Source organism: Schistocerca piceifrons, chromosome 6 (genome assembly GCF_021461385.2).
Source record: "Schistocerca piceifrons isolate TAMUIC-IGC-003096 chromosome 6, iqSchPice1.1, whole genome shotgun sequence".
Lineage (NCBI taxonomy): Eukaryota > Metazoa > Arthropoda > Insecta > Orthoptera > Acrididae > Schistocerca > Schistocerca piceifrons.
In genome coordinates this window covers 361842679-361855286 of record NC_060143.1, presented here as the reverse complement: position 1 = coordinate 361855286, position 12608 = coordinate 361842679, and the positions used below count along the sequence as shown (strand labels likewise).

General features: G+C 39.4%; 1 protein-coding gene across 1 annotated transcript in view; it reads right to left on the bottom strand.

Annotated features, from left to right (window-relative positions):
- The window catches only part of LOC124803322 (protein unc-80 homolog), a 995149-nt gene that overhangs the window by 703017 nt on the left and 279524 nt on the right, over positions 1–12608 (bottom strand). Inside the window, exons 8-9 of the mRNA XM_047264506.1 lie at positions 5844–6069; positions 5358–5476 (exon numbers count right to left, since the gene is read on the bottom strand). Of these exons, the coding sequence (XP_047120462.1) occupies positions 5358–5476; positions 5844–6069 (345 nt within the window). The remainder of the gene's footprint in view (positions 1–5357; positions 5477–5843; positions 6070–12608) is intronic.

The window sequence follows — 12608 nt, the reverse complement described above, 5'->3', positions numbered from 1 at the left end:
CATCATAGGGGCAGTATTGCCTCACGTGTTCCTACATTTCTTGGGAATCCAAACTGATCTTCCCCGAAGTTGACTTCTGCCAGTTTTTCCATCCGTCTGTAAAGAAATCGTGTCAGTATTTTGCAACCATGACATATTAAACTGATAGTTCGATAATTTTCACACCTGTCTCAACAACTACCTTTTTTGGAATTGGAATTATTATATTCTTCTTGAAGTCTGAGGGTGCCTGTGTCATACATCTTGTTCACCAGATGAAAGAGTTCTGTCATGGCTGGCTCCCCCAAAGCTATCAATAGTTCTAACAAAATGTTGTCTACTCCTCGGGCCTTGTTTCGACTTGTGTCTTTATGTTCAGTCAAACTCTTCATGCAGTATCGTATCTCCCATTTCATCTTCATCTACGTCCTCATCCATTTCCATAACATTGCACTCTAATACATCGCCCTTGTATAGACCCATTATACACTCCTTCCACCTTTCTGCTTTCCCTTTTTGCTTAGGACTGCTTGTCCATCTGAACTCTTGATATTCATACAGGTGGTTCTCTTGTCTCCAAAGGTCTCTTTAATTTTCCTGTAGGCAACAACTATCTTACCCCTAGTGATATATGCTTCTGCATCCTTACATCTGCCCTCTAGCCATCCCTGCTTAGCCATTTTGCACTTTCTGTCAATCTCAGTTTTGAGTCATTTATATTCCATTTTGCCTGTTTCATTTACTGCATTTTTATATTTTCTCCTTTTATCAATTAAACTCAATATGACATCTGTTACCCAAAGATTTCTACTAGCCTTCATTTCTTTACATACTTAATCCTTTGCTGCCTTCACTATTTCATCTCTCAAAGCTACCCATTCTTTTTCTGTTATATTTCTTACCCCTGTTTTTGTCAGTCATTGCCTAATTCTCTCTCAAAAACTCTATACAACCTCTGTTTCTTTCAGTTTATCCAGAGCCCATCATCTCAAATTCCTACCTTTTTGCAGTTTCTTCAGTTTTAATCTACATTTCATAACCAATAAATTGCGGACAGAGTCCATATCTGCCCTGGAAATGTCTTACAATTTAAAACCTGGCTCCAAAATCTCTGTCTCACCATTATATAATCTGTATGAATCCTTCTGGTATCTCCAGGCCTCTTCCACGTATACAACCTTCTTTCATAATTCTATAAATTGTATTTATAACCCTGTATTCACCTGACCAGAAATCTTGTTCCTCCTGCCACCAAACTTCACTAATGCCCCCGTGTCTAACTTTAACCTATCCATTTCCCTTTTCAAATGTTCTAACCTACCTGCCCGATTAAGAGATCTGACATTCCCTGCTCCACTCCGTAGAACACATTTTGTTTTCCATGATAACGACATCCTCCTGATTAGTACCCACCCAGAGATCCAAATGGGGCGCAATTTTACCTCTGGAATAGGACACCATCATCATTTAACCACACAGTAAATCTGCATACCCTTGGGAAAAGCTACGGCTGTAGTTTCCACTTGCTTTCAGCCACTCGCAATACCAGCACAGCAAGGCCATTTTGGTTGATGTTACAAGGCCAGGTCAGTCAATCATCCAGACTGTTGTCCCTGCAAGTACTGAAAAGGCTGCTGGCCCTCTTCATGAACCACGCATTTGTCTGGCCTCTCAACAGAAACCCCTTCATTTTAGTTGCACCTACAGTACAGCTATCCATATCTCTGAGGCCCACAACCTCCCTACAATGGCAAGGTCAATGGTTCATGGGGGGTTATTAGGTTCCTTATCATGGCATAACGCCATATATATCAGAGGATGAAAACCTGCACTTGAAATTTTGCAAACAGGCAAAATTACCCAGTAGTGGGGAATGAAACACTGTTCAAATAAATTGATTGACCCTGTGGAAAAGATTAATAAAATCCAAATTTCTTTAGCAAACTGACAAAAATAACTTAATTTTTCTCAAGGTCAATGAATGCTTGATGGCCAATAACGTGGAAATAAAATAAATTCATAAAACTCAAGCTAATAACATATTTTAATCTTCTGTAACAGATATATGTTTTGTTTTCATTTGATTTGACAGCTGTAAACGAAGAGAAAACAACAAAACATGGATCACATGGTGGAGACAATCCCCCCCCATTCTCCTCAAATCAGATTGCTCTGCACAAGCGTGAATCTGGCAGCTTGGACACGCCAGAAAATTTTTCTGGATTGCAGCTGGTTGCTTGCTGCTTATATCACTAACAGCTGCTCTTCAAGTAGCCAGAAGCGGGTGAGGGCACTGCTCATTCGTGACTCAACTGCGCTTGCGCATGAGCCCACTGGCAAATGCTCAAATGAATCTAATTTAAACAGCTGTGATGTCATGCTCATCAAAAGCAGTTTGTTATGAAGTGTTCCATAGTCTTTGTTCTAAAGCCCTTGACACGTTTTGCTGTTGGAAGATACGTGTGTGTGTGTGTGTGTGTGTGTGTGTGTGTGTGTGTGTGTGTGTGAGTGTGTGTGTGTGTGTGTGTGTGTGTGTGTGTGTGTGTGAGCACGCGTGTGTGTGAATGCATTTTCTTCATGAGCTAAGTTTTATTTTGGTATTTTTCTCTCTGTACATTTTATTGTTGCCCTATTACTTGCAGTAGTGAGATAAAGTAAAATTTTTTATTAGAGTGTCAATTCTTACCAGTGAAAATTACAATATTTAACTGAAAACTAAAACAATGAAAAATTCCCAGAAATCTAAAAAGTTCCTGGGTTTTTCCTGGTTTTCCCCCAGACGAAAAAATTTTCAGGTTTTTCCTGGATTTCGAGGTTGTCCTGTGGTATATACACCCTGTTAGACCTAAGACCTGTCATATCAGAGGCTCACCCCTTATAGACTGGTAAAACTTCGAGGAACTCCATCACGCAGGCGGCCACCACTGGCCATGCATTCCTTGGCATTGCAAGTGTGACAGGGCAGTGTTATGCCCGGCCTCAAACTGGCGATGACCTACAGAGGGCACCTCCAACACAGTACCTACTTGTGTTTGTGCACCCTGTGAGAGGGAAATAGTTCCCACAGCATTCCACCGCAGACAGGTATACAAGCCAGTGACAGGACAGCACGAGTCATTCAGGCTTTGAGAGCCTTCCCTGGTCCAGGTGACAGGTGTTACTCATCCCATCAAACAGTCAAAGTCAATTGCTAGGGTCAACTGCTGCTACCATTAAGACACCATTGGTTTCTCTCCTGAATTATGATGCTAGTTGATACATTAGCTTCTGTAGCAGCACACTGTGTTCATCATCAGTGATATTACTCTGAATAGGAAATTCTCACTTTTTTGACCTCAGCTCTGAATGCTCTCTTATTGAACCTAAAACCTGGGCAGTTGTCGTCCTCAGACTCAGGCTTACCAGCCACAAACTTAACATCCAGCCAGTGATCTCTGCTGAACTAAATGTCCAGCAAGTGCTCACTCCCGATTTGGCTCCAGGTAGTGTTTTTCTCAGTGAACGTAGTCCTGCTCAGTGCTCTCAGCTTTCAGTGCCGGTGTGGCCTTCTTGTGGTCCACAGTTATTTTGTACCTGTTGTATTATGCCTTTTATGGTATTCTTGACTTTAAGTTCTTACTGTCAAACCAGACTTCTATTTTGTCCAATAAACTTGTTACATCTTGGACTATGCTTTTCTTGTCACAAAGTAAAACTCTTCAATAGTAGTAGGAGCAGTAAATGTGTGCCATAAGGACACTTTATACACCTGGCCTAAGCTGTAAACATGCCCGGCACCGTGTTAAGAGTGAGGATGTGTAAACAAAGGTGAATGTGTCCTGTATATTTTATTGGATGATGTGCCATATTTGATGATTGCAGGATGTTCTGTGCTCTTGCCAGTAATCCTTGAGTTTTTTTATCTGGTGAATGTGTCCTGTAAATTTTATTGGATGACATGCCATTATGGAGAAGGCAAGAATTTCTGTACCCTAGACATTGGTCATTGAGTGTTATTACCTGATGTCCCATGATGCTCCTGTGAGAGTGAAACATGTCACAAATTAAGTAAACACAAAACCATTTTGCAACCGAGACTGTCTATTCCTTGACCCTTCAATTGTAGTTTGACAGAGGGTTTTCCACATGCCTATTATAGCAGAAACTGTATATAACTCTAAGAGTGTACTACATGTTGTTCAGTAGATACAGCAGAAAGTGGAGCTATTGTTTGAATGTATCTCTATGGGTTCCCTGTCCCCCTTGCTTGGCCTCACCAATCATCTGATGATTCTCTCCTCCACCATCTCTGGCCTTTGGTCAGAGCAACCTGCAATCCAACCGTATGATAAAAAGGTTGAATTATGGGCGAACTACACTGCCCATCTGAAACCATATTTCCTTGTCCGTGAAATCATAAGGGCTGAACAGCAGTGTGTACTTCCTTGTATATGTCGGGCTGGAGATCTTTCACTTCCTACAACAGTTTAACCCTGAATCAGAACCACATGCACTTCCTTATGACCAACTGAATACTAGTCTGTTGGAATAGTTTGACCCACAAATCCATGTTGTCGCAGCACAATGTAAGTTGGTCAGTTACCACAAACAGATCAGTCAATCATATAAGGAAGGGACTGACCAGCTTCAAGGCCTCTACAGAGATTTTAGTTTCCAGTGCTGGATCTCCAAGTGCAAACAAACCAATACTGCATCACTGGTTTGGGATATGATCCTGGTTTACACCCCAGGCAATGATCTTTACATGGATCTTCTAGAGCCTAAGAATCTCTCTCTTGAAACATTTCTCCTCATTATTCATTCATTACTTACCTGCTAACAGCTAGTTGTTCAAGAGGAAGCAGATTATCCAATGTAAAGAGACCATTATGAAAAACTTTAGAAATGCTATCAATTTTTCATATGGCAGAAACCTTCCAAACAGAGCTAAAAAGGTTTGAAATATGTTTTCTATTTCAATAAGTAACTTGAGAATAAAATGTGTTTGGTTCTGAAACTGTTGTGTGAACTGGCTGTTTGCTGCATGATAAGTGACAATGCTCACGGTAAACATGATAGATATCACAGAGATATTAAGCTATAAATTGGAGAACTGAATGTAACAGAAGAAGCAGAAGTTTTTTTATTCAATGTACTAGCTGATGATCAATAATATTAAGGACCTTGCTTGTGTGTCCATCTGCTGTCTGACACATTGTGTGCAGTAAAAGAATGTCTTTTCTTTTCTCACACTGCTGAAAATTTAAATACTGACATATTGTCAAACAGCCATTGATGTAGTTATCTATCATGCTACAACTGAAGGAAATAAGGATATTATTAAAAACACACACACACATACACACAAAGGTAGCAGAGATTGTAATAAACACACTTACTTCCTCATCAACAGATTTCCCTTCCATTCTTACAGCACTTGTTGGTTCACATCCTGATACACTGACTGACTGACTTGGAGGACTCTCTGCTCCCTGAAATCCTCCTTCTTCATTTGAACCTTTCCCTAAAATAAGATGATGCTATTATACAGGTTTCTCCTCATTAACTTCACATTATATAAACTAAGAATTCATACTTGACTGTTATATGCATGGCAAATGTAGGCAGTAGGAACTTGTCATTCAAGTGGACTGAAGTGTTACCATCTACTCCAATGTGCAGTTTATTATTTTGATTTTGTTTGATTTTAACAATGCAACAGAACTTGCAGTGCTTCTGAATATTACATTTTACATGAGCTCTGCCAAGAAATACAATATTTTCACAAATAAACAGTTCTGTTATTTACTATCAAGTAACAATTAATCCAACTTCAACAACATAAAATATATTCCACACTCATGCCCATAATTTCAAATATTTACATTTTCGTCCAAGAAAGACATCTCCAAATTGTGGCTGCGGACCTCGAACCATCTTTGCCCAGAGAGAACGAGGTTTAGGTTTCACATGAGCTGTGAAGCATGCTGTATCTGGATGCTGATAATCCCAAAGTGCTTGCCACATTTTCAATCCATTTTCCAGTCTAAAATTTTGGAAATCTGACTCCTTCAGGTTGTGACAGATTGGTGCAAACAGATACACAAACAACTGTAAAAGGAAATAATTATTAAGAGACTATTATTGTCACTTTAAGAAAATTAGCAAACAAAAATACTTCAGGTGCCAGCCACCTATGCTACCAATTATTCTAAATATGTGACACTGAAGAAGCAACTGTACTTTCAACCATATGTGCTGGAGACTGAAGTTTGTCTTTCCATAAGAATTACCAGAAAAAACCATGTTTTCTTACAAATTTCCTCTCAGGAAATATGACATTCGAAGTTTTAACTCAATTGTGTTCACACATTAAATCACAGAAATAATCCAAAACAGTCTTCTGGAAATCAAATTATCACCAGCTGCCTAGTTGCTTGAAATGACTATTCTGCCTTTTCTGTTTTAAAGATTCATCCTTTCACTCACCAGATTTTTGTTCAAGGAGATAACATCATTTATCCATTTGAAAACAATCCTAGCTAGTGCTTTGCACTTCCTATTGTGTAGAAATAGCTGAATAATATTTTATGGCTACTGCAGAAAGGTGTTTAATGCTAAAGTTTTGGATGCATACATGTTGAAACTGTTTGGGTTTTTCTGATGCAGATATCACAATGAAATAAGAACTGTGCGACAGAGATTTAATTGACAGTGCAACAACTTGAGTTCAATTTGACAACCAGACGTAGGTGTCAAATGCCTGAAAATCTTAATTAGCTTGGTACTGTTAGAAAAATAATACATAATATAATAATAGAAAGAAGATTCAGTTTCGAAGCTTAGGTTATATATTGCAGTGAAAATAATAAGCTGTTTCAGTTTTCAAACAAATTCTGTTTTTGGGATTTCAGTGAACTTCCTGAACCCAAACCAAATCATCTTCATTCAGTATCTGGGACTATACGAACAGCTATGTTATTTTTAGATTTTGTAAAACATAGTCGCCACAGAGGAAATAGGTAACCAACAAAACTTGGTACATCTGTGTGCCAGCTGCACATTTTGAGAATGTCAACTAATTAGAAACAAAATCTAACGAAATGACAATGCATCAATTTCATTCTTTCTAGTTCCTGGGCAGGTACCTAGTTAGTGAACTTCTGGATTCTTTTTGAGCATCATTTCAAATACAATTGATAATTTATTTCATCTTCTTGATGAAAGCACATTACAGTACTATCTGTATGTGATGAATTTGTGAAAGCATAAGATTCAGAGGTGCTTCAGAATATCCCATGTTCCACTGTAAATGCCCTACAGTCATACATTGAAATTAATGAAAATGAATAAATCAGTAACAAGATTTGAACGTCGTGTGGTATCGCTGTCTGGGATATTGGAGTCAGTGAGTTCAATTTCTTCACCAATTACTGGTTCTGGCTCACCATCACCAATGTCACACATCTTCACTCTCTGAGACACTGTGGAGCATTGCTCATATTTCTGATTTTGAGGAGACTAATGTTCACCGTGTTGACCAAATACTAGTGACAGAAATTCCCACACTTTTGGGATTCAAACCAGCAACCCCTGTGTCAGGAGTCACTGCACGAGCACAAGTTAACAGCTTCAGTTATGAATGAGCAGTGTTTTCCACACCTGTTCCACACCAATGGTTCTTAGTCACCAGGGAATATAAAATCTGAAGATTTCTTAGGAAATTGAAACCAGTCATCTAAAAATAAAAATAAAAAACTTAAAACATGATTACAACTGTGTGTATTGAAATAAGTTGTATTATAAAGATCTCTGTTTTTCCTGGAATAATGTTCCAAAAACTTCTAAACCTTTTATTTTTCTAATGTTGCCTATGGCTGCCAATGCATGTATCAAGAATTTTGAAAGTTCAAGAGTAAACATATTTCATTTATCATGGTACTGTCAACACCGTTCTCATGTTACAGTTTAAGAAAATAATTTGTTGGTGTTGCTTTGTAAACTGGTGTGTGAAAGTTAAGGATGATGCTGCACTGACAACTACCGTAGCTCAATGAAACTTAGACCATACATAGAAATAACTACTACAGCAGAGAACAGAAGGTAACTGAAAGAAATACACAATGAGACAAACAGAAATAACACTTTCTTTCAAAGGCAATATTTATGCTGAAGTCAGCATGATTTATGATGTTGACCTGGATATTACAAAAACCAGGGCATGGTTCTTAACACAGTGTTTGCAGTGCATGCTCTGCAACAAGCTCCCAAGCTGACCACAAACTTGGCATGGAGTTCCTTTGGTAAAGACTTCTCATCCTCCACCATTGCAGTTGACAACTGGATGGTCACTGGTGCATGTGGATGTGCTAAAATACAACTCCCCAATGCATCCCGCATGCATTCAATGAGATTTAGGTTGGGGGAGTGGGCAGGCCAGTCCATTTGGCAAATATCCTTTTGCTGCAAGAGCTTTTGCACCTGTACTGCCTGATGCGGTTGCACATTGCCATGGTACAGTGTTACAATAATGTTGATCAGTGAGTTTACCATGTTCAATGATTTGGAGGTCAGTACACCTGCACCATAATACCAGGACCACCAAAACGATCTTGTTCAATAATGTTGTTGGGTGCATTACATGTTCCCACCTCTCGCCATATGAGGGCACATTCAGAATCACTACACAGACTCAATCTGCGCTCATCTGAGAAGAGCATGTGGTGCCACCCCTTGTCCCTAGGCTCTTTGCACAATTGCAAACATTGCTGCCAATGTGCAGGTGTCAATGTAACCCAACATACTGATCATTGGGCAAAGAGATCACGTACATGCCATCACTGTGCCACTGTGAAGTATGAAACTGTGTGCGTTGCAGTTCTGCTAAATTTGGTTGCAACTGCACCCACTGTTGGATGTGGGTCCCTTCTTGCTTGCTGCACTATGTAGCGGTCATCTGCTACTGTAGTTGACCATGGTTAGCCACCTCTTCTTCTTTCAGCAACAGTGCCTGTGGTTCAGAATGCTCCCCTTGTATATGAAACAGTGCTATGTGCAAATACCAAACTCCTGGGCTACACTCATCATATTTCATCCTTCTTCAAGTTTCCCAATGATTCTTCCCCATGGAAAGTGATCCAGATGTTGTTTCCAGGCCATATATTAAACTAGAACACCACTGCAGTGTACCGTAACTGCTTTCTGATTTGCATATGCTGTCTTTTCCTGTTCCTTCAACGACCTCATACTGCAAGATGAGCCCCATGTGGCTCTATAGTCACAATGAACTTACGACATGTGATATCCAACTTTCTATGACCAACAGGAAGGCCTCTGGCAACATTCTCCTGCACTTTCATTCATTTCCATGGAGAAGTTAACATGTTATGTTATTTTATGTTGTTGTTGTTGTGGTCTTCAGTCCAGAGACTGGCTTGATGCAGCTCTCCATGCTACTATATCCTGTGCAAGCTTCTTCATCTCCCACTACCTACTGCAACCTACATCCTTCTGAATCTACTTAGTGTATTCATCTCTTGGTCTCCCTCTACAATTTTTACCCTCCACACTGCCATCCAATGCTAAATTGGTGATCCCTTGATGCCCCAGAACATGTCCCACCAACTGATCCCTTCTTCTAGTACAGGTGTGCCACAAATTTCTCATCTCCCTAATTCTGTTCAATACCTCCTCATTAGCTATGTGATCTACCCATCTAATCTTCAGCATTCTTCTATAGCATCACATTTCGAAAGCTTCTACTCTCTTCATGTCCAAACTACTTATCATCCACTTTCACTCTCATACATGGCCACACTCCATACAAATACTTTCAGGAATGACTTCCTGACACTTCAACCTATAGTCGATGTTAACAAATTTCTCTCCTTCAGAAACGCTTTCATTGCCATTGCCAATCTACATTTTATATCCTCTCTACTTCGACCATCATCAGTTATTTTGCCCCCCAAATAGCAAAACTCATTTACTACTTTAAGCATCTCATTTCTTAATCTAATACCCACAGTATCACCCGATTTAAATCGACTACATTTCAATATCCTCACTTTCCTTTTGTTGATGTTCATCTTATATCCTCCTTTCAAGACACTGTCCATTCCGTTCAGCTGCTCTTCCGGGTCTTTTGCTGTCTCTGACAGAATTACAGTGTCATTGGTGAACCTCAAAGTTTTTATTTCTTCTCCACGCATTTTAATTCCTACTCCGAATTTTTCTTTTGTTTCATTTACTGCCTGCTCAATATACAGATTGAATAACATCGGGGATAGGCTACAACCCTGTCTCACTCCCTTCCCAACCACTGCTTCCCTTTCATGCCACTCGACTTTTATAACTGCCATCTGGTTCCTGTACAAATTGTAAATAGCCTGCCACTTCCTGTATTTTACCCCTGCCACCTTCAGAATTTGAAAGAGAGTATTACAGTCAACATTATGAAAGGCTTTCTCTAAGTCTACAAATGCTAGAAATGTAGGTTTGCCTTTGCTTAATCTATTTTGTAAGATAAGTCGTAGGGTCAGTATTGCCTCACATGTTCCAACATTTCTACGGAATCCAAACTGATTTTCCCGAGGTCGGTTTCTACGTTTTTCCATTCGTCCGTAAAGAATTTGTGTTAGTATTTTGCAGCCGTGGCTTATTAAACTGATAGTTAGGTAATTTTCACATCTGTCAACACCTTCTTTCTTTGGGATTGGAATTATTATATTCTTCTTGAAGTCTGATGGTATTTCGCCTGTCTCATATATCTTGCTCACCAGACGGTAGAGTTTTGTCAGGGCTGGCTCACCCAAGGCTATGAGTAGTTTTAATGGAATGTTGTCTACTCCCAGGGACTTGTTTCGGCTTAGTTCTTTCAGTGCTCTGTCAAACTATTCATGTAGTATCACATCTCCCATTTCATCTTCATCTACATCCTCTTCCATTTCCATAATGTTGTCCTCAAGTACATCACCCTTGTACAGACCCTCTATATACTCCTTCCACATTTTTGTTTTCTCTTCTTTGCTTAGAACTGGGTTTCCATCTGAGCTCTTGATATTCATACAAGTGGTTCTCTTTTCTCCAAAAGTCTCTTTAATTTTCCTGTAGGCAGTATCTATCTTACCCCTAGTGAGATGCCTCTGCATCCTTACATTTGTCCTCTAGCCATCCCTGCTTAGCCATTTTGCACTTCCTGTCAATCTCATTTTTGAGACATTTGTATTCCTTTTTGCCTGCTTCATTTACTGCATTTTTATATTTTCTCCTTTCATCAATTAAATTCAATATATCTTCTGTTATTCAAGGATTTCTACTAGCCCTCATCTTTTTACCTGCTTGATCCTTTGCTGCCTTCACTATTTCATCCCTCAAAGCTACCCATTCTTCTTCTACTGTATTTCTTTGCCCCATTTCTGTCAATTGTTCCCTTACGCTCTCCCTGAAACTCTGTACAACCTCTGGTTCTTTCAGTTTATCCATGTCCCATCTCCTTAGATTCCCACATTTTTGCAGTTTCTTCAGTTTTAATCTACAGCTCATAACCAATAGATTGTGATCAGAGTCCACATCTGCCCCTGTAAATGTCTTACAATTAAAAACCTGGGTCCTAAATCTCTGTCTTACCATTATATAATCTATCTGATACCTTTTAGTATCTCCAGGGTTCTTCCATGTATACAACCCTCTTTCATGATTCTTAAACCAAGTGTTAGCTATGATTAAGTTATGCTCTGCGCAAAATTCTACCAGGCGGCTTCCTCTTTCATTTCTTAGCCCCAGTCCATGTTCACCTACTATATTTCCTTCTCCCCTTTTCCTACTCTTGAATTCCAGTCACCCATGACTATTAAATTTTCGTCTCCCTTCACTACCTGAATAATTTTTTTTATCTCATCATACATTTCATCAATTTCTTCGTCATCTGCAGAGCTAGTTGGCATATAAACTTGAACTACTGTAGTAGGCGTGGGCTTCGTGTCTATCTTGGCCACAATAATGCGTTCACTATGCTGTTTGTACTAGCTTACCCATACTCCTATTTTTTATTCATTATTAAACCTACTCCTGCATTACCCCTATTTGATTTTGTATTTATAACCCTGTACTCTCCTGACCAAAAGTCTTGTTCCTCCTGCCACCGAACTTCACTAATTCCCACTATATCTAACTTTAACCTATCCATTTCCCTTTATAAATTTTCTAACCTACCTGCCCGATTAAGTGATCTGACATTCCACGCTCCAATCCGTAGAACGCCAGTTTTCTTTCTCCTGATGATGATGTCCTCCTGAGTAGTCCCCAACCAGGAGATCCGAATGGGGGACTATTTGCTTCTGCAGATGCATTGAGATTCCAAGCAGAAATGAAACAGAACTTTGCAATAGGACAATGCAAGACCTAAACTTACAGCAAGTTAACAGAATCTGTTATTATTATGCTCTAACAGTGGCAGTGCTAATTTGCTAAGGAATAATTCAGTCACATGAACAGAAGTTTACATTTATAGTTCTGAGTATTATGCTTCCTCTAAAGCCATTCTGAAAATAATGTTGCAAAAACCTTTGTTTTGCTTTGCATCCAGCTTTAAATATTTCATCCGATACACCAGCAGTCACAGAAGTCTTTCCTTTCCTGGTAGTTTGGAA